The 19,181-nt window shown below is 40.9% G+C and overlaps 1 protein-coding gene across 1 annotated transcript; it reads left to right on the top strand.

Annotated features, from left to right (window-relative positions):
- Positions 1–6,498: 6,498 nt before the first annotated feature.
- Positions 6,499–7,374, top strand: LOC138884101 (uncharacterized). The gene has a single exon (XM_070164876.1). The coding sequence runs from the start codon at positions 6,499–6,501 to the stop codon at positions 7,372–7,374; it is 876 nt and encodes a 291-aa protein (XP_070020977.1).
- Positions 7,375–19,181: the final 11,807 nt, after the last annotated feature.

The raw sequence follows: 19,181 nt of genomic DNA on the forward strand, positions 1-19,181 counted from the left end.
GGAAATCACAAAAAATATGCATCTTTTATTCTATTTTTATTAAGTGATGTTATTTTTATTAAATGTTAATTGTGTGATAATTGTTGTTTAATGTTTGTATAGTGTTATTTGACAATTTAATTGAGGAATTAAAGAAGAAAAGGATTTTCGGATTGGGCCAGTTTGAATTAAATAGGAACAGGCCCAAACCAAAATGATCAGTCCGGATTCCCTTTTATCCAGCCCAATTAGGCGAACCACATGACTGTCCAAACGACGTCGTTGTGTCACCCTTAATTTGGACTGTTGATCTCACTAGATTGACGGTCCAGATGACCAACCCCGACCCCAATACTAAACCAAACGACACCGTTTGGATTAACCCTTGGATCTAGGACGTTGATCTTGAGTGATCTAACGGCCAAGACCCAACCATCCACTCCGTATATAAGCTCACCTCTTTCACCCCGCACCCCCCCGAGCCAGACCCCCTCCTCACTGTTCCTCCGTCTCTCTCATTTCAGAGACAGACCTAAGTTTAGAACCCTAGCCGGCTCAGCCCCCTTCCGTTTGAAACCCCGCGGCATCAACGCCGTCGGCCACCAGACTAACACCCTAAGACCACTAAATCACCCTGAATCCAAATCCACCAACCGTTTAGTTCGAATCAACCCCTAGGTTCTCGAATCTTCATTTGAAGATTCGAGCAAAACCTCGATCTACACCGACCTACCCCAGATTCACACTAGACACTCCCCTGACCCCCCTCGTGACCAAACCAAGCTTGGTTTGGTCCGAATCTACCCACAAATCCCAAAACCCCAAATCTGAAGATTCAAACCCTAGAGCAAGAATTTGTGGAGTCTGTTTAGATTTAACGGAAGTTTGGGATCTAATAGACCCTAATCGAAGTGTTCTCAGTCGAGAACACCTCGATTAAGATCTGTTTCGACCTCAAATGGGCAAATCAAGCTCGGGCCTGGGTCAATTGTGTTTAAGCTTTTCTGGTTTGTTCACTTTTTCCTTTTGCTGTCTATTTTAGTCTAGATTAATTTATCGACATGTTTATTTAGTTTGTTTGTTTATCTTGGGATTTCTGTTGTCAGTTGTTCTTCATCACCATAAGGCCTTCTATTTGGTCGATTGTTTATTCTGTTATGTTGAATCCGTATAGTAGTATACATATTTCAATGTGATTAACATCGTCGAATCAATAATGCCTGGTTTTTCCCCTGTATCGTGCAAAATTGTCAAGAACAGTGTCATGCCTTATTTTGTGGTTTGTTTGGTCGACTGCTTGTCCTGTGTTACAATTAGTATAGTCGAGTCGATATACGTCGTCAATTAGTTTCAGTTGGAATGATAGCAATTCAACTCATGCTATTTTGATTTACTGAAGCATTGTGAATCAGCTTAGTTTGTTTATTGTCGCTGTGTATTAGCCTGTGTAGCTAAGTCAGAAAGCATTTGAGAATTGATCTATAGCTGCAGTCTAGGTTAGATTTCAGACTTTGGTTTAAATTGATAGCATGTTCACCTAGTTTAGGTTTTGGGCAGCATGTGTTTTGTCAGCTGCTAAAGAATTAGAGATTGGAATAATTGGACAGCATGTGCTGTCAGATTATATTCCTGCTGCCCATGCTTGGTTTAATTTAATAAAATGATAAAGCACTTTAATAATGAAAAGAGTTTGTTTGTCAGGGGAATCTCATGGAAGGGGTTTTATTTTTAAATGGTTGAGTGAAAAAATAGCAGGAGATGGGAGGGATTTTGAATGGTTTAACAGGCTGGAGATGGTCTGGGGGAAGTATATAAAAGAGAAGAGTTTTCCATTAGTAGAGGATATATACGGACAGAAGCTAAAAAAACTAGAGAGAAAAACAGTTTTGAATTAAGTTGTTTTCCAGATATAAAAACAGTCCTAAAAAGAGAACAAAATTCAGTTTTTTTTTGGTTGGCAACATAATTCCACCAGGCTTTGGTTTAGTTTGAAGTCTCAAGTAGTTGATACTATCTTCTGGTTTAACTTCAATTCATTGAAACTTCCTATGCAATCTATTGGTCCAACCTTGGTTTGAGTTCGAGTTCATCTTGAGTTTTGCATGTTGTTTGTGGCTGCTTGATTTTCGCAAATCTTCTCGGGTTTCGTTTGAGTTTGTTCCTGGTGCACTTTGTCACTGCCACTGCTGCTGTATTTATTGTTGTTGCTGCCTTTCCTGTTTGCTGCTGCTGCTGCTGATTTCTCTGCCTTCTGTTTCTTCTGTTGTATTCAACATCCAGGTACACGCTTCTGAAACTATGGATTGATGTACGTTTGAATTGGAAGTTGAGTTGAAGTAAACAAAGAAATGAATCGTTCACCTACTTTCACAATACCTATGTTTATAATATAGCAATAGGATTAAAATGATTCATTTAGTTTGTATTTGCTTGGACTCATTCTAATCGCATTTGTTTTTTTTCCTGTATAAATTAGGGTGTGCCTGAACCAATATGGACTGTTAAGTAGTATGTTGTTATATTGTTTAGACATATGTCCCTGTGTTTTAGCAATTTAGTTTGGTTGGTGATGATAACATAATACAGAATATTAGCAGGCATTTGCATATATCCCGTTGGATCTTTGAACTGTTTTGCCATGGCCCGATTCAGTTTGATTTCAACGCGTATGTCAAGCAAATTTCATATCACGTTAGTTAATGCCAATGGGTTAACCATTAATGTTAACTCTCTTGTTTGAATTCCCTGTTGCAATATAGGTTTAATAGTGTAGTTTAATAATTAATGTTATCATCGGCTCACCATGTAAATAAAGCGGCTATTAACTCTATAGAATCGGCAGGTTTTTACATATTAGGGAATACGCATTAATGGAGCGGGGTTAAGAGCTTTAATCTAATAGGCGTGAATCTAGCAAGATGGCTAAAATTTAGATCTAATAAACTTTCGAATAAGCACTAAGACTCAAGGTTGATGTTTATTTTGACTAGCCGAAAACAATTATTGGTCTATCCACATAATTATGTGAAGTTAATCTAGTTATAGAATAATTAATCTTCTTTGAATATATTATTTTGTCGATTTTGTATTCACTTATAATTCCAAATTTTAAGTAATATTCTTTTCCGTTAACATTCGTCTTAATCTAGTATGCAAGATGATGTGCTTGTAGCATGTAACTAAATAAGATCTTCCTTTCGCTCTCTCTTATTTTTAGAAACAAAATTAATGGAAATGTAGTCTTTTAGGATACCTTTTAAAATAAATGGGATGAGCCTCGCTAAATAAAAATGCACAAACCGCGGGGCCCTCATAAATGTACATGTTAAATACTTAGAATCCGGGATGGTTTATTTAGCGAATTTCATGACCCTCCCCAAAATAACGTGATAGTCTCTTTAGGCGCATTTCAATAATGTTACTTTCTTAAATTCGGGTGCGCATTTATGTGACCCAACTTCAAATCTCAACGGAGTTGAAATGTGTTAACAATTACGGGTGCATTGATTGTGACGTGATTTGAGATGCATTTTCGCGGCGTTGCAAGTTTATAAAAATAATAATAAAGCGATTTAAATTTAATAAAAGCACATAAGTTATAACATGTATTTAAATCAGATATTTAGCCATTATAACAATTTAAGCGACCGTTCTAGAACCACGAGATTCGAGGGTGCCTAACACCTTCCCTCGGGTCAACAGAATTCCTTACTTAGAATTTCTGGTTCGCATACTTCATTTGGAAAGTCGAATATTTTCCTCGATTTGGGATTCAAGATAAACCGGTGACTTGGGACACCAAAAACCAAACCTTTCCCAAGTGGCGACTCTAAATTAAATAAATAATCCCATTTCGAATATTGTCACTTAAATTGAAAAAACTCCCTCGCGCATTTAACTCTTCGGGGCGGGCGCGCAAAAAAGGAGGTGTGACAGCTCTAGCGACTCCGCTGGGGATTATAAACCCAGAACGTTTGTTCAGGGTTCAGAATTCGAGCTTAGAATAATTGTTATATTTGGCTTTATTATCTGATCTTTACTACATGTTTGGGCATAACGCGCTAAATGTTGTCTTTTACCGCTTTGATATTATCTGAGCTGTATATAAACTGTGCCGAAACCCTTCTCTTCTTACCTCCGGGGAGAAGCTCGCTGGTCAAGACTCCCTATTCTGTTAGTGTCAATACCTGAAATAAGAAAGAGGTCGGACAAGTTACAAAGCCGGACGATCTCGCGGGTCCCTGGTACGTAGCCCCCTCCTCGACTCGAGTTGTCCGCTCGGGTACACAGTCTAGAACATATACCCAGGTTATAAACCTAGTATAACGAAACCTCACGACGGATCCCTAGTAGGAACGCTTATTTGCATCATGTTGCACTTGACATAGGGGACTCAACACAGGGGTTGGGTCCGTCTAGGACAGGCAACCTGAAATGAAAAGACCATCCTGTTGCATCCCGTTTGTTTTGCGCATTTATTTGCTTCAGATCTGCATGCCGACCGGTTCCTAAAAAAAACTTAAAAAAGAAGAAGAAAAATAGCAGCGTAGGGAGATAATTACTTATTTTGGAAAAAATAAAACCAATGTCCAAGTAGTGTCAAAACCTCCCCGGAATTTTCTAAAAAAAAAAAGAAAAGAAATGAAAACAAAAATTGTCTTTTAGTTTGATCCATTAAAGAAAAAACAAAAAAAAAAGAGAAAAAAAATTCCTTTTAATCACCTTCAGAATCCAAAAATATATTTAGTTAGAAGAAGGGAAAATTCAGAATTCAAAAAAATATTGTTTCATTTGTAGTATCTTTTTGAATTTTTTTTTTTTCGCAATTCAAAAAAGTGTAAAAAAGAAGTTCAAAATTCAAATATTTCATTAGTATTCGTCCCTTTTTCAAAAAACAAATATATAAAAAAAATAAAAAAAAAATATATAATAGTTTTCCTCCTTTTCTTTAAAAGATTTCATTCAAAAAAAAGGTCTAGATTTCCTTTTCTGATCGGACCGAACTACGCCGGTTTGATTCTCACCGGGTGTGAGATACGTAGACAACCCTCATCGGGTCCAACCCCACCTTTTGCTAAGATAGCCAAAACCAATAAACAAAAAAAATGTCAAAATAAGTCGGGTGATGCTGTTTTGTCATAAATAGCCGAATGTCCCCGAAAGGGACGCCGGAAGGCTGACTTTGCATAAACAGCCACTTTTTGGGTCATGTTCAGAATTTTTGGCCAGTTGACCCACACAGCCTTAAAATCTTCATCCCCGAAGTGCTGAAAGGCCGTGTTCGAAAATCTGATTTATTTTTTTTTTTTTTTAGAAAAATAGTCAAAATATTTTTTTAAAAAAAAGTCACCTTAATAAATGTGCAGGATGAGCGCGATGCAAAATGAACACTTTTCGATAATGACTAAAATCCCTGTCAAGTTACGGCTATGGTGGAATGATCTAGGTGCTGAAGGGCAAGATGAGGTCAAGAAATATCTGAAAGGTCTCGTGGGTTTATTAGAAATCCAGCCTCGGGGAGATATCATAAGAGCTTTGGTCACCTACTGGGACCCAGCGCACAATGTTTTCCACTTCTCCGATTTTGAACTCACCCCGACTCTGGAGGAAATGGCTGGGTACATCGGAAATGATGAACTTCCATTAAGGCAAAGATATCTGGTCGCCCCAAGAGCTGTCACGGTGCATCGATTCCTAGACTCACTAAAAATACCTAGGACGGTCCACAACCCAGATTTGGTCGCCGGTTTTTGTAATCCATGCTTCATATACGACAGGTATGGTCATGTAGGAGGATTCAACAATCCGATTAACAAGCTATGCAGCAAAGGTAGTCGTCAGAAGTGGGATAAGCACAGACGGGTGGCTTTCATGATAACATTTTTAGGCCTTTTGGTATTTCCAAGGAAAGATGGAAATATTGATCTGAAAATATCCGGGGTAGTCAGTACTTTGCTCACTCAGAATGATAGCACTCTCGCGCCTATGGTGGTATCTGATATCTTTTGAGCTCTCACAGCCTGCAAAGTCGGGGGGAATTTCTTCGAAGGTTGTAACTTGCTGCTACAAATATGGATGACTGAACATCTCTGTCATCGTTCCGAGTTTTTGAGCCATGGTTCCTCGGAGAAATCTTGCATAGAAGAGTTTTACATGAGAACCAAAGAGATCAGTCTGCCCAAAGGAGTTATGGAATGGACTTCATTCCTTCAAGCTCTCACTGCCAGCCAAATACAGTGGACACTGGGATGGTTGCCTGTAGATGAGGTCATGTATATGTCAGCAACTAGAACTCACTTTCTACTGATGGGACTTAAGAGCATTCAACCTTACGCGCCCTGCCGAGTTTTGAGACAATTCGGAAGATACCAGATAGTACCACATGAGGAAGATCTTAGTGCTCAAACAATTGAGATAAGCCCTGACGGACAATTTCCTGAAGCAAAAATCCGCCAGATCTGGAATGAATGTCAATATTTGAAAGCAGATACTTGTGTGCAGGATCGGGCCAAAGGTGAGATGGCACCAGGTTACCTTGCATGGTACAGAAGAGAACTTGAACACAAAAGGCCGACTAAAAGACCTCACATCCGAAACTTCGCCGAGTCGTCTCAAAAGCAGTGGGATTCGTTGGAAAAAGAAAGAGGCTATCGTGCCGAAATCGGCAAATTGAAGCAACAGGTTGAAGGTCTGAAATATGAGCACAACGTGCAAGTTGCTACCGATCTAGGAGAAAAGAACAGGTTGACTCAGGAAAACGAGATGCTCAAGGCCCAGATCAAACAGATGAAGATAGATGTTGATAACCAGCCAATGAACCGGTCGGATGAACGATTGATAAAAGCTTTAAAGACGGAAATTGGGGAGCGCCGGAATGAGTCAGAAAATACCATAGCAGGGCTCGAAGCACACTGGGCAAGAAGGACAGAAAAACGTAACCGACACTTGCGACAATTGGAAAAGGATCACGAGCGAACCATTGCCAATCTAAAGGAAAAGTTGGACAGAGCGTTTGAACAAATCCGAACCCTGGGAGTCGAAAACAAACATTGCCGCAAGCTTTTAGCCCAGATGGAAGTGGAAATTCAGCAGTGGCAAAATCGATGTATCCAGGATTCTCGGGTTATGACAGCCCGTAATGATCAAATAGAGCACTTACTCAAAGAAAAGAGGCAAACCAGGGATAAGATCAGGACCATTGCCCACGCCATCATCAGACGGTGTCTACGATGTGAAAACATGACCAACATTACCGTTCTTTCGGCAGTGATGGTTTATGTCAAGCAGACCATGCATGAGCTAGAACAACTTGAAAGGGATCTCACACCTAGGACCGCGGCGAGGCCGAACAATGCCCCGCGGGCACCAGTTTTCGAAACCTTAATGCGTTCATAGGTCGAGTCTGTATCTTAGCATCTTCTGTCCGTCTTTTACATCAAGGTGTATTAGTCTGTTTGAGTCTGTACTATTTTTAATGCATGTTATTTTCCCTTTTTAAAAAATGTTAGTTTGTAATAGATTTGTTCAGGAATAAAATGTGTGCTCCTTTTTTCGAACTACGTAATGATCTGATTCACGCGGCATCGTGATACGTAGGCAATCTTCATCGGATTCGGTCACATTTTCAACTGCAAATATTAGAAAAAAAAAAGAAAAAAAAAACAATAAAGGGAAGCCTAAAAGAAGCCGGAATGACGCATGCCTTCGCTGCAAACATGTAGGAATTCATTTAACTGCATAGGTGCATCATGCCCCAACGTGAGATTACCTATCTGTTATTTGTTTCGAACTAACCGTTCGTTTGTCGTTGAGTCTTTCCAGGTTTTAGAAAGGCGGTTGGTTTGGTGAAGGTCTGGCCTCACATTCATACTTCACAAGGTCGAAAGGGAGTGTTCAGTTACCTGTTATTAAGACAAGAGGGGTTACTCACACTTACTTCACCAGATCAAAAGGAAGTGTCGAAATGTCTTCAGAAGTTCCTCTGCCAACGATTCCTATTTCGGAGGAAAGTTCAATCTCAGCCATCCCAACTTCTGAGTCAGTAACGGTCGAGGAAAATAGAATTTTACGTCTTCGCATGATGGAAATGTGGGACGCCTAGGCCAATGGAAAAGAGCCACCAAGTGCGATCCCTGGATTCCTTGAGCTTTTTCCTAGGGCAAGTGGGACCTCCAACACCCCCATAAGTTATCCAAATGCCCCTCTGGGATTTCCTACCATCTCAGCCTACTTTACTGGAACACCGTCTGAATCTCGCCCCCAGGTGTTAGCTTCCGGTGTGGCTTCAAACATATTCATTGCTCCACCTTGTTCAGCCACGACACAAGCTGTTTTTACCCAGGCCCAACTTCGATTCATCATCCTTCACATTTCAAGCACCGCCTCTTCCATTGGAACCTAGCCAGTTCACCACCAACGCTTACCCTCAGCCGTCTCGGTATGAGTTTATTGCAGGGCAGGAGAAAGCCGAGAAAACACCTGAACAAGAGGAAATGACCAGGAAAATGAGAAGTATGGAGCAAACTCTCAAAATATACAGGGTCTGAGCGGGCAAAAGAGCGTATCTTACGCTGACCTGTGCATGTTCCCACACGTACATTTGCCTTTGGGTTTCAAAACCCCGAAGTTTGAGAAATATGACGGGCATGGGGACCCCATAGCCCATCTCAAAAGGTACTGCAACCAGTTGCGGGGAGCGGGCGGAAAAAAAGAGCTTCTTATGGCTTACTTTGGAGAAACTTTGATCGGCGTTGCTTCTGAATGGTATACGGATCAGGAAGTATCTCATTGGCACATTTGGGACGACTTGGCTTGAGATTTTTTCAGACAGTTTCAATATAACATCGACATTGCCCCCGACAGGAATTCATTGTCGAATCTAAAGAAGAAGCCTTCGGAGAGCTTCCGAGAATATGCTGTCAAATGGCGCGAACAAGCGGCCAGAGTCAAACCTCCGATGGATGAAACTGAAATGGTCAGTGTTTTCCTGCAAGCCCAAGAGGCTGATTATTATCAAAACATGATGTCTGCATTGGGAAAGCCGTTTGCTGAAGCCATCAAAATTGGTGAAATGGTGGAGAATGGGTTAAAAACAGGGCGAATCTTGAGTCAGTCTGCTATAAGGGCCACCTCCCAAGCAATCCAAGGCGGGTCTGGAGGAGGAGCAAACCGAAAGAAGAAGGAAGAAGCAACAATGGCAACTTCGAGTGTAAGGAAACCCCTTCCGTCCAGATTTCATTTCTCTGAAAGAGCCCCGCAACACTACTACCCCCATCAAGATGCGGCCTATGCTATGAACCTTCAGCCCTACACAGTAATGAATGCACAACCATATATTAGGCCACAACAACAATTCCACCAAAAGCGAGCTCAATTTCCAAGAAATCAGCCTCCTTACCAAGCTCAGTATAATCCCCGACCTCCACAAAATAATCTCCCCTATAATGCCCGCGCTCGAGAGACGCCTAGGAAAATGGACTTCACACCTATTGGTGAGTCTATTCCAACCTTTTCCCTAAATTGGTCCAAATGGGTTTGTTACAACCTGTACCCCCAAATAGGCAAAACCCAGAGTCACCATCTTACCAACCTGGTGCCCGATGTGCCTATCACTCTGGAGTGGAAGGGCATGACACTGAGAGATGTTGGACTTTGAAAAGGGTTGTTGAAAACCTCATAGAACAAAAGCGGATAGTGTTAAAGGACGAAGACATTCCTAATGTGACCAACAACCCGTTACCGGCTCACAACAATGGACCGATTATTGGGATGATCTGCGAAGATAAAGAGTTTGATTCTGTCTTGAAAGCCATCATTGCAATCGCCGACATTGAGAAAAAGCCCAAGACGTATGCAAAACAAGAAAAGGGGGACAAGAAGAGTAAAACCCCCCCTCAAAACACAGAAAAAGCAGTGGAAACCAAAACTGAGGTAGTGCCCTCAAAAGATGTCGTCCTTTATGTTCCCCGAGGTTCAAAGAAAGGACAAGTAACATTGAGCCCTCCAAGAAGGTTTGAACTGAACAAAGGATCTAAAATGTACGTGCCCAAAGGGACCTATGCGGAACGGGGGCCAATAATTTCACCGAGGCTGAATGAGCCCGTGATTATTGGACGCGCGCCGCAAGGCCCATGACAGATCCTACTACCGTCCCATGGAATTATAACAAGGCGGTAGTAACCTACAAAGGAAAAGAAATCATGGGAGGAGTAAATGAAGCTAACCCAACTGAAAAATACCTCAACCTGGAGGAGTTGAGTGATTCTACAAAGAGGCGTTTTCCACCCAAAAAACCCGTCAGTGCCGAGGAAGTGGAAGAGTTTTTCAGGAAAATGAAAACTGCGGACTACGAGATAATTGACCAACTCCGAAAGTCTCCTGCTCAAGTCTCGTTGTTGTCCCTACTGATGAATTCAACTGAGCATCAGAAAGTGTTGATCAAGACCCTCAACGAAGCTTACGTCCCAATTGAAACTACCATAGAACAGCTAGAGATGATGGCGGAAAAATTCTTCATGATCAATCAGATTTCCTTCAGCAAAAATGATCTGCCCCCGGAAGGGTCCGCCCACAACAAAGCCCTCCACCTAACGGTTAAATATGAAGGGTACTATGTGAAGAGGGTCATGCTGGATGGCGGGTCCGGAGTAGATATCTGTTCCCTTTCGACTCTGCAAAGAATGGAGATCGAGACAGGAAGAATCAGGCCCAACAGCGTATGTGTTCGTGCCTTTGACGGCATCAAAAGGGACACCCTAGGCGAGATCGATTTGATTTTGACTATCGGACCTGTGGATTTTGAGGTGACCTTTCAGGTTTTGGATATGGATACTTCTTACAATTTCCTTCTAGGAAGGCCTTGGATTCATGCGGCGGAAGCCATACCTTCTACTCTCCACCAGATGGTAAAATTTGTATATGAAAATCAAGAGATTTTAGTCCACGGAGAGGATGAGCATTCAATTTATCGAGACCCGTTGGTCCCATGCCTCGAACCTAAGGAGGGTAGTGAACACATAGTCTATCAAGTTTTCGAGGTTGTGGTCGCAGACCAATGCGAAGAAGGAAGCCCGTACCATCAACATTTTCTCTCAAAAGCGTCAGTTATGGTTTCCAAGGAAATGATCAGGCATGGTTATAAACCAGGGAAGGGGCTCGGGGCATCATTGCAAGGTATCACCGAACCCATCACCTTACCTGCTGCTAAAAAGTTCTTCGGTGTTGGTTTTTACGCCGAAGAAGCTGATATAATATGGGCAAACCAATGGAAGAGCAATGGCTGGGTTTTGTCTTAGCCAATTCCGCATCTTTACAGAACGTTCTTCAGACCCAAATACATTGAAGAAAGAGAGGATGAGACCTTCACGACCGAGGAAATTGAAGAAATCTGTGGGGTTATGAGGCAAATGCTATATGAAACCCATATGGTTCAGCCGGGAGAAGGCTCGAGCACCGCTGAGGTGCTTTACATGGGGCCTGGCGCCAAATTGCAAAACTGGAAGGCCACTCCGTTTCCGATCAAGCGGGAATCCTGGTATACCGGTCTTGCCACCTTTTCTGCATTACGAGATATTTTGGGGTGTAACTCGAATGATTTCCTTTTAGTTTCCTGTCCTTAAATTCTGATGTAAACCCTATTATCTTCAAAATTCTTTGAAATAAAGTTAATATTCCATCTTTCATCTTATTTATTCTCTCTGATCCTTTTTATTTTTTGTTTTGTTTCTTTCAGTTCTAATAATGCGGTTTTAAATAACATGACATGCTTGCGGACTTCATGCCCAGATCCAAACATGCAGTCTAGCTGCGAAATGATGAACCAAGAAATGGAATACGATGAAGAAGAGGCTTTTAAGGAAATAAATCGAGAATTGGAACATTTTGAGAACAAACCTAAGCCGAATCTGAATGACACCGAACCGGTTAATTTGGGAACTCCTGAGGAAATCCGAGAGACCAAAATAAGCATTCACACGGACGAGAGAACGCGAAACGCGATAATTCAACTCCTTTTTGAATTCAAAGATGTGTTTGCTTGGTCATATGATGATATGCCAGGATTAGGCGTTGATCTAGTTGTGAATAAATTGCCAATTCACCCTGATTGTCCTCCAGTTCAACAAAAGCAAAGAAAGTTCAAGACTGATGTCAGTGACAAGATTAAAGAAGAAATCACCAAGCAGCTGAAAACGGGGGTAATTCGGGTAGTCCAGTACACCACGTGGTTGGCAAATGTAGTTCCAGTGCCGAAAAAAGATGGGAAGACTCGGGTATGTGTGGATTATCGATATTTGAACAGAGCAAGTCCCAAAGACAATTTTCCATTGCCCAACATCCACATCCTTGTTGATAATTGCGCCAAACATGACATCCAGTCTTTCGTAGATTGTTACGCTGGATATCATCAGGTGTTGATGGATGAAGAAGACGCCGAGAAGACTGCTTTCACTACACCTTGGGGCACTTACTGTTATCGGGTTATACCGTTTGGTCTGAAGAATGCTGGGGCAACTTACATGAGGTCTATGACTGCCATTTTTCATGACATGATGCATCAGGAAATAGAGGTGTACGTGGACGACGTGATAGTCAAGTCCAGGATGCAGGATAATCACATCCAAGACTTGAGAAAGTTCTTCGAGAGACTGAGGAAGTACGACTTGAAGCTGAACCCAGCCAAATGCGCTTTCGGGGTCCCATCGAGCAAGCTTTTGGGTTTCATAGTAAGCAGGAGAGGTATCGAATTAGATCCAACAAAGATAAAATCTATCAGAGATCTACCTCCCCCAAGAACGAAGAAAGACGTGATGAGTTTGTTGGGCAGGTTAAACTATATCAGTCGATTCATTGCCCAGCTGACGAGCACGTGTGAGCCCATATTTAAGCTATTGAGGAAAGACGCGGCGATCAAATGGACGGCTGAGTGTCAAGAAGCTTTTGACAAAATTAAAGAATATCTTTCAAATCCCCCAGTTTTGGTCCCGCCAGAGCCAGAGAGACCACTGTTCTTGTATCTGACAGTCGTGGAAAATTCTTTCGGTTGCGTCCTCGGGCAACATGACATAACCGGAAAGAAGGAACAAGCGATCTACTACTTGAGCAAGAAATTCACCGGCTACGAGGCCAAGTACACTCTTCTTGAAAGAACGTGTTGTGCTCTGATGTGGGTTGCTCAAAAGTTGAGACATTATCTCCAAGCTCACACTACTAACCTCATAAGCAGGCTGGATCCTTTGAAGTATATATTTCAGAAACCAATGCCTACTGGAAGACTGGCCAAGTGGCAAATCTTGCTTACTGAATTTGACATAGTCTATGTCACCCACACGACAATGAAAGCCCAGGCGTTAGCCGATCACTTGGCTGAAAACCCGGTTGATAAAGAATACCAACCATTGAGTACTTATTTTTCGGACGAAGAAATAAACACTGTAGAAGTAGTCTCAGAAAACGCTCATGTTTGGAAGATGTTTTTTGATGGGGCCGTAAACGCCAAAGGTGTAGAAATCGGGGCAATTTTGATCTCGCCCTCCGGTCAGCATTTTCCTGCCACAGCTAGACTGTGTTTCTTTTGCACAAACAATACAGCCGAGTATGAAGCCTGCATCATGGGCATGCATATGGCGATCGATCAGGATGTCGAAGATTTATTGATTATGGGAGATTCTGACCTGATTATCCGGCAAGCCCAAGGTGAATGGGAAACTCGGGATATCAAGCTTATTCCTTACCAACAACACGTGGAGGACCTCGGCAAGCATTTTAAATCAATAGAGTTCAGGTATATCCCGCAGTGTCACAATGAACTAGCGGATGCACTTGCTACCTTGGCTTCAATGCTACCCTACCCAGGCAACGCCCATGTCGATCCCTTGGAAATTCAAATTAGGGAGAGATACGGTTACTGTAACGTAATCAAGGTAGGATCGTGTATACAACCATGATACCATGATATCAAGAGGTTCCTGAAGACACAAGAATACCCCGAGCATGCTACTGGAGATCAAAAGAGAACCATTAGGCGACATGCAAGTGGTTTCTTTTTGAGCGGCGAGTTGTTGTATAAGAGGACCCCGGACCTCAATCTTCTAAGATGTGTTGACGCCGAGGAGGCGAGAAGGATCATGCACGAAGTACATGCAGGAGTGTGCGGGCCCCACATGAACGGGTATGTTTTGGCAAAGAAAATCCTTCGAGCGGGTTATTACTGGATGACCATGGAAAAGGACTGTTTTAGCTTCGTTCGAAAGTGTCATCAGTGTCAAGTGCACGGTAATTTGATTCATGCACCTCCCATAGAACTGCATCCCATGTCTGCACCTTGTCCATTTGTTGCTTGGGGCATGGACGTCATTGGCCCTATCTGTCACGACCCAAACCGAAGGGCCGCGACAGGCACCCAGTGCCTTACTCAACCGAGTACCAACGTAACATATCTTTCTTATCATGTTATCATGAGTAAATGAGCTAGAAAACTCGTCCTGAGATAACAAGAATAAAACATAAGGGAATAGTCAACATATGAAGACCCAACATGATATACAAACTAATATATGTGACATACGGGCCTATAAGGCCGACATGACCATTAGTAAACTCGAAACATAGGCCGACAAGGCCATACAATTATCCATACACCTGACATATGTCTACAAGCCTCTAAGAGTACATAAAATCATAAAGGTCGGGACAGGGCCCCGCCATATCAATCAATACATATCCAAAGCATACTGACCAAATAGGCAACTCCGGAGCAAGTGGAGTGCACCAACACCTTCGCTGAGCTGATAGCCTACTAGGAGGACTGTCAACCTATCAATCGGGACCTGCAGGCATGAAATGCAGCGTCCCCAGGCAAAAGGGACGTCAGTACGAATAAAGTACCGAGTATGTTAGGCAGGAAAGCATAAACAAGAACAGTAATGTAAAGAGAGAGATAGAGGAGATACAACCTGTAACATCAGAGTGCCTCTGGGGGTTACTGATATGAAATGCATAATACATATATATACATAAACTTTTTAAAACATTCGCCTCTGTGGGCATCATCATCATCATATCGTACCTGGCCTCAAAGAGGACTCGGTAAAAGCGTACCCGACCATCATAAGGTTCGGTAGAATCGTACCCGGCCACGTGGAGCTCGGTAAACCCAACTGATCAGTGGTTGCACAATAGGTGCCGTACCCGGCCGACTATAGCGCGGCTCGGTAGAGTAAAATAGATACTATATATAATGCATGCTAGACTCATGGAATCATCTTCTAAACCTTTTGGAGTGACTTAAGAACATTATGGACATCCCTACCATCAATATGAACCTTAGTAGGATTTAAGGATCATACACACTTGTTTAGAATAATTTTATAAGGAAAGAACAACATGGACAACCTTAGTTGCTAGGAGTAGAGTCATTATGAAATAGCGTATCGTTTATGTTCATTTCATTTTAGACCATGCCAAAAGAAAGAAGAAAGTGCCTTAACATACCTTAAACCCGTTGAGTCCTTAATCCCTTCCAAGCAACTCTTCAAACAAGTCAACTCAATCTATCATAGTATAAGGAGATTCAAAATCAGTGCTGAGCAAAGGCTAAGTCTATAACTTAAGCTAGTAGCTCGTTTACGTAAATTTGGGCAGCATCTCCATTGTAACAAGGGCCTCCTCCAATACCATATACCAACAACAATGACCAGAGCAATCCATCAATACATAATTATCAATATCAAGACACCATATAACCACAACAAGTCACAACTACATTACGACGAGCGGCAAACTCCGATTGGAATCCGTATACCCCTTATCAATCCTTATAGACTTCTTACTTCAACATAAAAGTATCATTAACTTGATAATGAAGTCATTAATCAATGATTCCAGCCTTATACCATATATTTATAACAACGAAAATAATCCACAACTTCAACTATCTCCAACTAGCAACTTTATTCACTAGTTCAGGTCTAGCCCATCCATTTAACTTAATCAATATCAAGATAACCTTAGGCACAAGCAAGAACACAATATACATACCTCCTACAGTAACTTCAAGTCAAAATCCAAGTTATATTCATTTTACAACAACCCTTAATAGCAATACAACACCATAGAAGTGACTTAAGCTAGTCCAAGTATTATCTTATAGTTTATCATCCTAACAACTTAACCAACATACAAGCAAGCTTAAGCACAATTAGTAGGTTGTTATACTCACCTTAGACAGCAGCAACAACTTGGAATTTCATCCAAATACAGCCCACAACAATCCTCAATGACAACACAACCTCAAAGAGGTGTTGTTCTTCACTAGAACTAAGTTTTGATGTTGAAATATGGTGTAATCACTTTGGAATCACTTCAAACCCTTGTGATATATGTTTAGGAGGGTTAGGAGAAGTTTGGAGACGAACTTTAGTTGAAAAATGAGCAAAAATAGGCGTCCAAATCGTTTATAAATTGAAGTAGGTCAACCACCGCCTAAGTGGGTCCCATTGGGAGCTGCTTGCGCGGTCTCGCGAAAATGCGAATATCTCTCTACTCCGATGTTGTATTGACAAACGGTTTAATGCGTTAGAAACTAGACTCATAGACCTTCAATTTGGTAGGTAGAACACCCCATTATTCCAAGTATATTTGGAGAAATTCTCAGATACATTTGACCTAAATTTCAGCAAATTTATGAATGTAACTTGTGATGACCTTTGCCAACTCTTGTTCCACAACTTGCTTGCCTTCAAAATGTAGAAAATGAATATCATACGACTAAAATAACTCATAGAATAACCTCCTTATCATGTTAATAACCCTAGTCTCACCCCAAAGTACATGTTATAACATTCGAAACTTGTCAACTTTCGACGAAACTTATTTTCTTCAATTGGTTTAGCTTCTAAGATTTCCAACCCTCTTGGTAATCGTTATTCATGATCTTAAATATTTGTAACCTCCAAGGTAACATTATTAACTTACTTTATTTGCTTCCAAATAGAATCTCATTTCCGAGCTTACATCAATGACTTACGATGTACTCTCACGTATGAAAACTTGGGGTGTAACATCATTCCCCCCTTTGGAACATTCGTCCTCGAATGTTGACTGATGCACTTATCAATTTCATAAACTATGGCTCTTACGAATACTTTAATGTTCATCTTGCCATCTAAGCAACAGTTTTGTGAATAAATCCAAACGCTTGGGCATTCCCCCCTTTTAGGCCTCTTTGTCACGCCATGACATGTGGTCGGAATTTTTCCAACATCGTAACATTTGCTACCTTATATCATGCAGTATGTACGACTGTGTCCTTATATGAGTGCCTAGCGACTCGTCTTCCCTTTTTCCTCCATCTTTTAGCCAATCTATAAGCCTCACCGTATGAACATATACAGAATTATGAAAAGTTGTCCCTCTAGGCATCTATAGGTGTATTGATGTCTTTCGCTTGGTACTTTATCGAACTTAAGACTATTGCTATCTCTTGTTTCATAGCCTTGCATATCTATCCTTATGGATTTACTACATCTAGGCAGGTTATACTATACCATAAAACTTACTTCGTTTTATAATTACCGAGACTTGCTACCCAACTCCAGGTTACTCTCTCGCTGCTTATCCTATATGTATAAATCTAAGTCCTTTAGTGCTTCCTCATTTTTATTCATCTTAAGAATAACAAACAAATCTCATCTCATACTTTGGAACTTGTACCCATCTATTGTTTATTCACCTTAATGTTGATCTATAATCTATCACTGATAACTTGCAACCTCTTACGTAATACACTGTCACTAGGGCTCACATCTTATTGGGGAACATCTGAAGTGATTTTCCTGATCCACCTAGGGATAATACTATACTTCAATAACCATATTTCATTGCATCCCAACGCGATTCATCTTATGGGGGTATTCTAATCCCGTGCAATTAATGAAATCCCTTTCTCGTTAAATCATTACTCAATCAAAGGCCTAAGAATCATCCTCTTATCTATCACAATTACACCCTTATTCTACCGCCAGGGCAACATTCCATCTCTTCTAAATGCACCTAGTCTTAGACTCCTCTGGGTTCATTCAGGCTGTATAGAGTTTTTTATTCATATGGAAATCATCAGCTCCCTTGTTTTGATGGGTTTAATCCCGAGGACATACATATTCTCGTCACCTTCTCACTCATCTTTTCATATCCTTACTCCTATCTACCTAAAACCTTGTTGCTCTACAATACTTTACCTTAGGACCTACACCGATCTATTTATACTACTCCCAACCTTCCTTTAACTTGATAGCACCATAAATTTCCTTTTGTGCCTTCTCAGTTGTCCTTAAATGTAAGCAATTACTTTTGATGGTCGTTCTATCACTTGTTGCATGAATACTTGGCTTGTCCTTTTTGCCCACGAATACTATAATTTCTTGTACCTTATATGATCTCAAACATCACCTTTGATAGCTTCTTTTTTTACCATTCATTAGCCATGATAGGTGCCACTTTCTTATGGAGTGTATACAATATTGTAGTGAGACTGTTGTTACAGGATCATTTACTCTCTAGCTCACTATGCTTAGGTGGAAACCTTCTTCCTTATTTCCTCAACTAGTCTTTCATTGTAGTACTTAGGGAGACCTTCTGGCTCTTGTAAAGTTGCGAGCTTGATATATCGTACACCCGAAGGTAATTTTCGTTATTCTTACTTGCCTATAATAATCCTTAGTTACATAAATTTATGCCTTTGTGCTCGTAGGGTTACTTCTAAGCTCAAATTTTTATTGTCTCCTTAGTGACACTCTCTCTTATTTTCATAAACCTTTAAAAGTGGTACCTTTAATTGCCTCAACTCCTATCTGAATTTTTTTCAAATGATTGCGATCTTGTATCTGCGAGACTGAATTCATTATGCTGCAGTTCACTACATTTATCTTGCATGATCTATTGATTTATCCGTGACCTCTTGTCTAGCCATAACTGGGCTCTTCCTAAATCAACTACTAATTACTCGTTGGTCCATTCTCATATATATATATATATATATATATATATATATATATATATATATATATATATATATATATATATATTTATTCTGCATAATCCCTCTTGGGATATATCCTTTGTCTTAACTTATCTCTCACCACTAGCTCCAGATGTATCAAATGTCCATTCATACTTATTTATCAATAACATCCTGGCCGGAAACTTTT

This window comes from Nicotiana sylvestris, chromosome 2, assembly GCF_000393655.2.
Source record: "Nicotiana sylvestris chromosome 2, ASM39365v2, whole genome shotgun sequence".
NCBI lineage: Eukaryota > Viridiplantae > Streptophyta > Magnoliopsida > Solanales > Solanaceae > Nicotiana > Nicotiana sylvestris.

Bases quoted from the DNA above. Each gene is read 5' to 3' on its own strand.
- LOC138884101 (XM_070164876.1), top strand. From the start codon at position 6,499: ATGGCACCAGGTTACCTTGCATGGTACAGAAGAGAACTTGAACACAAA.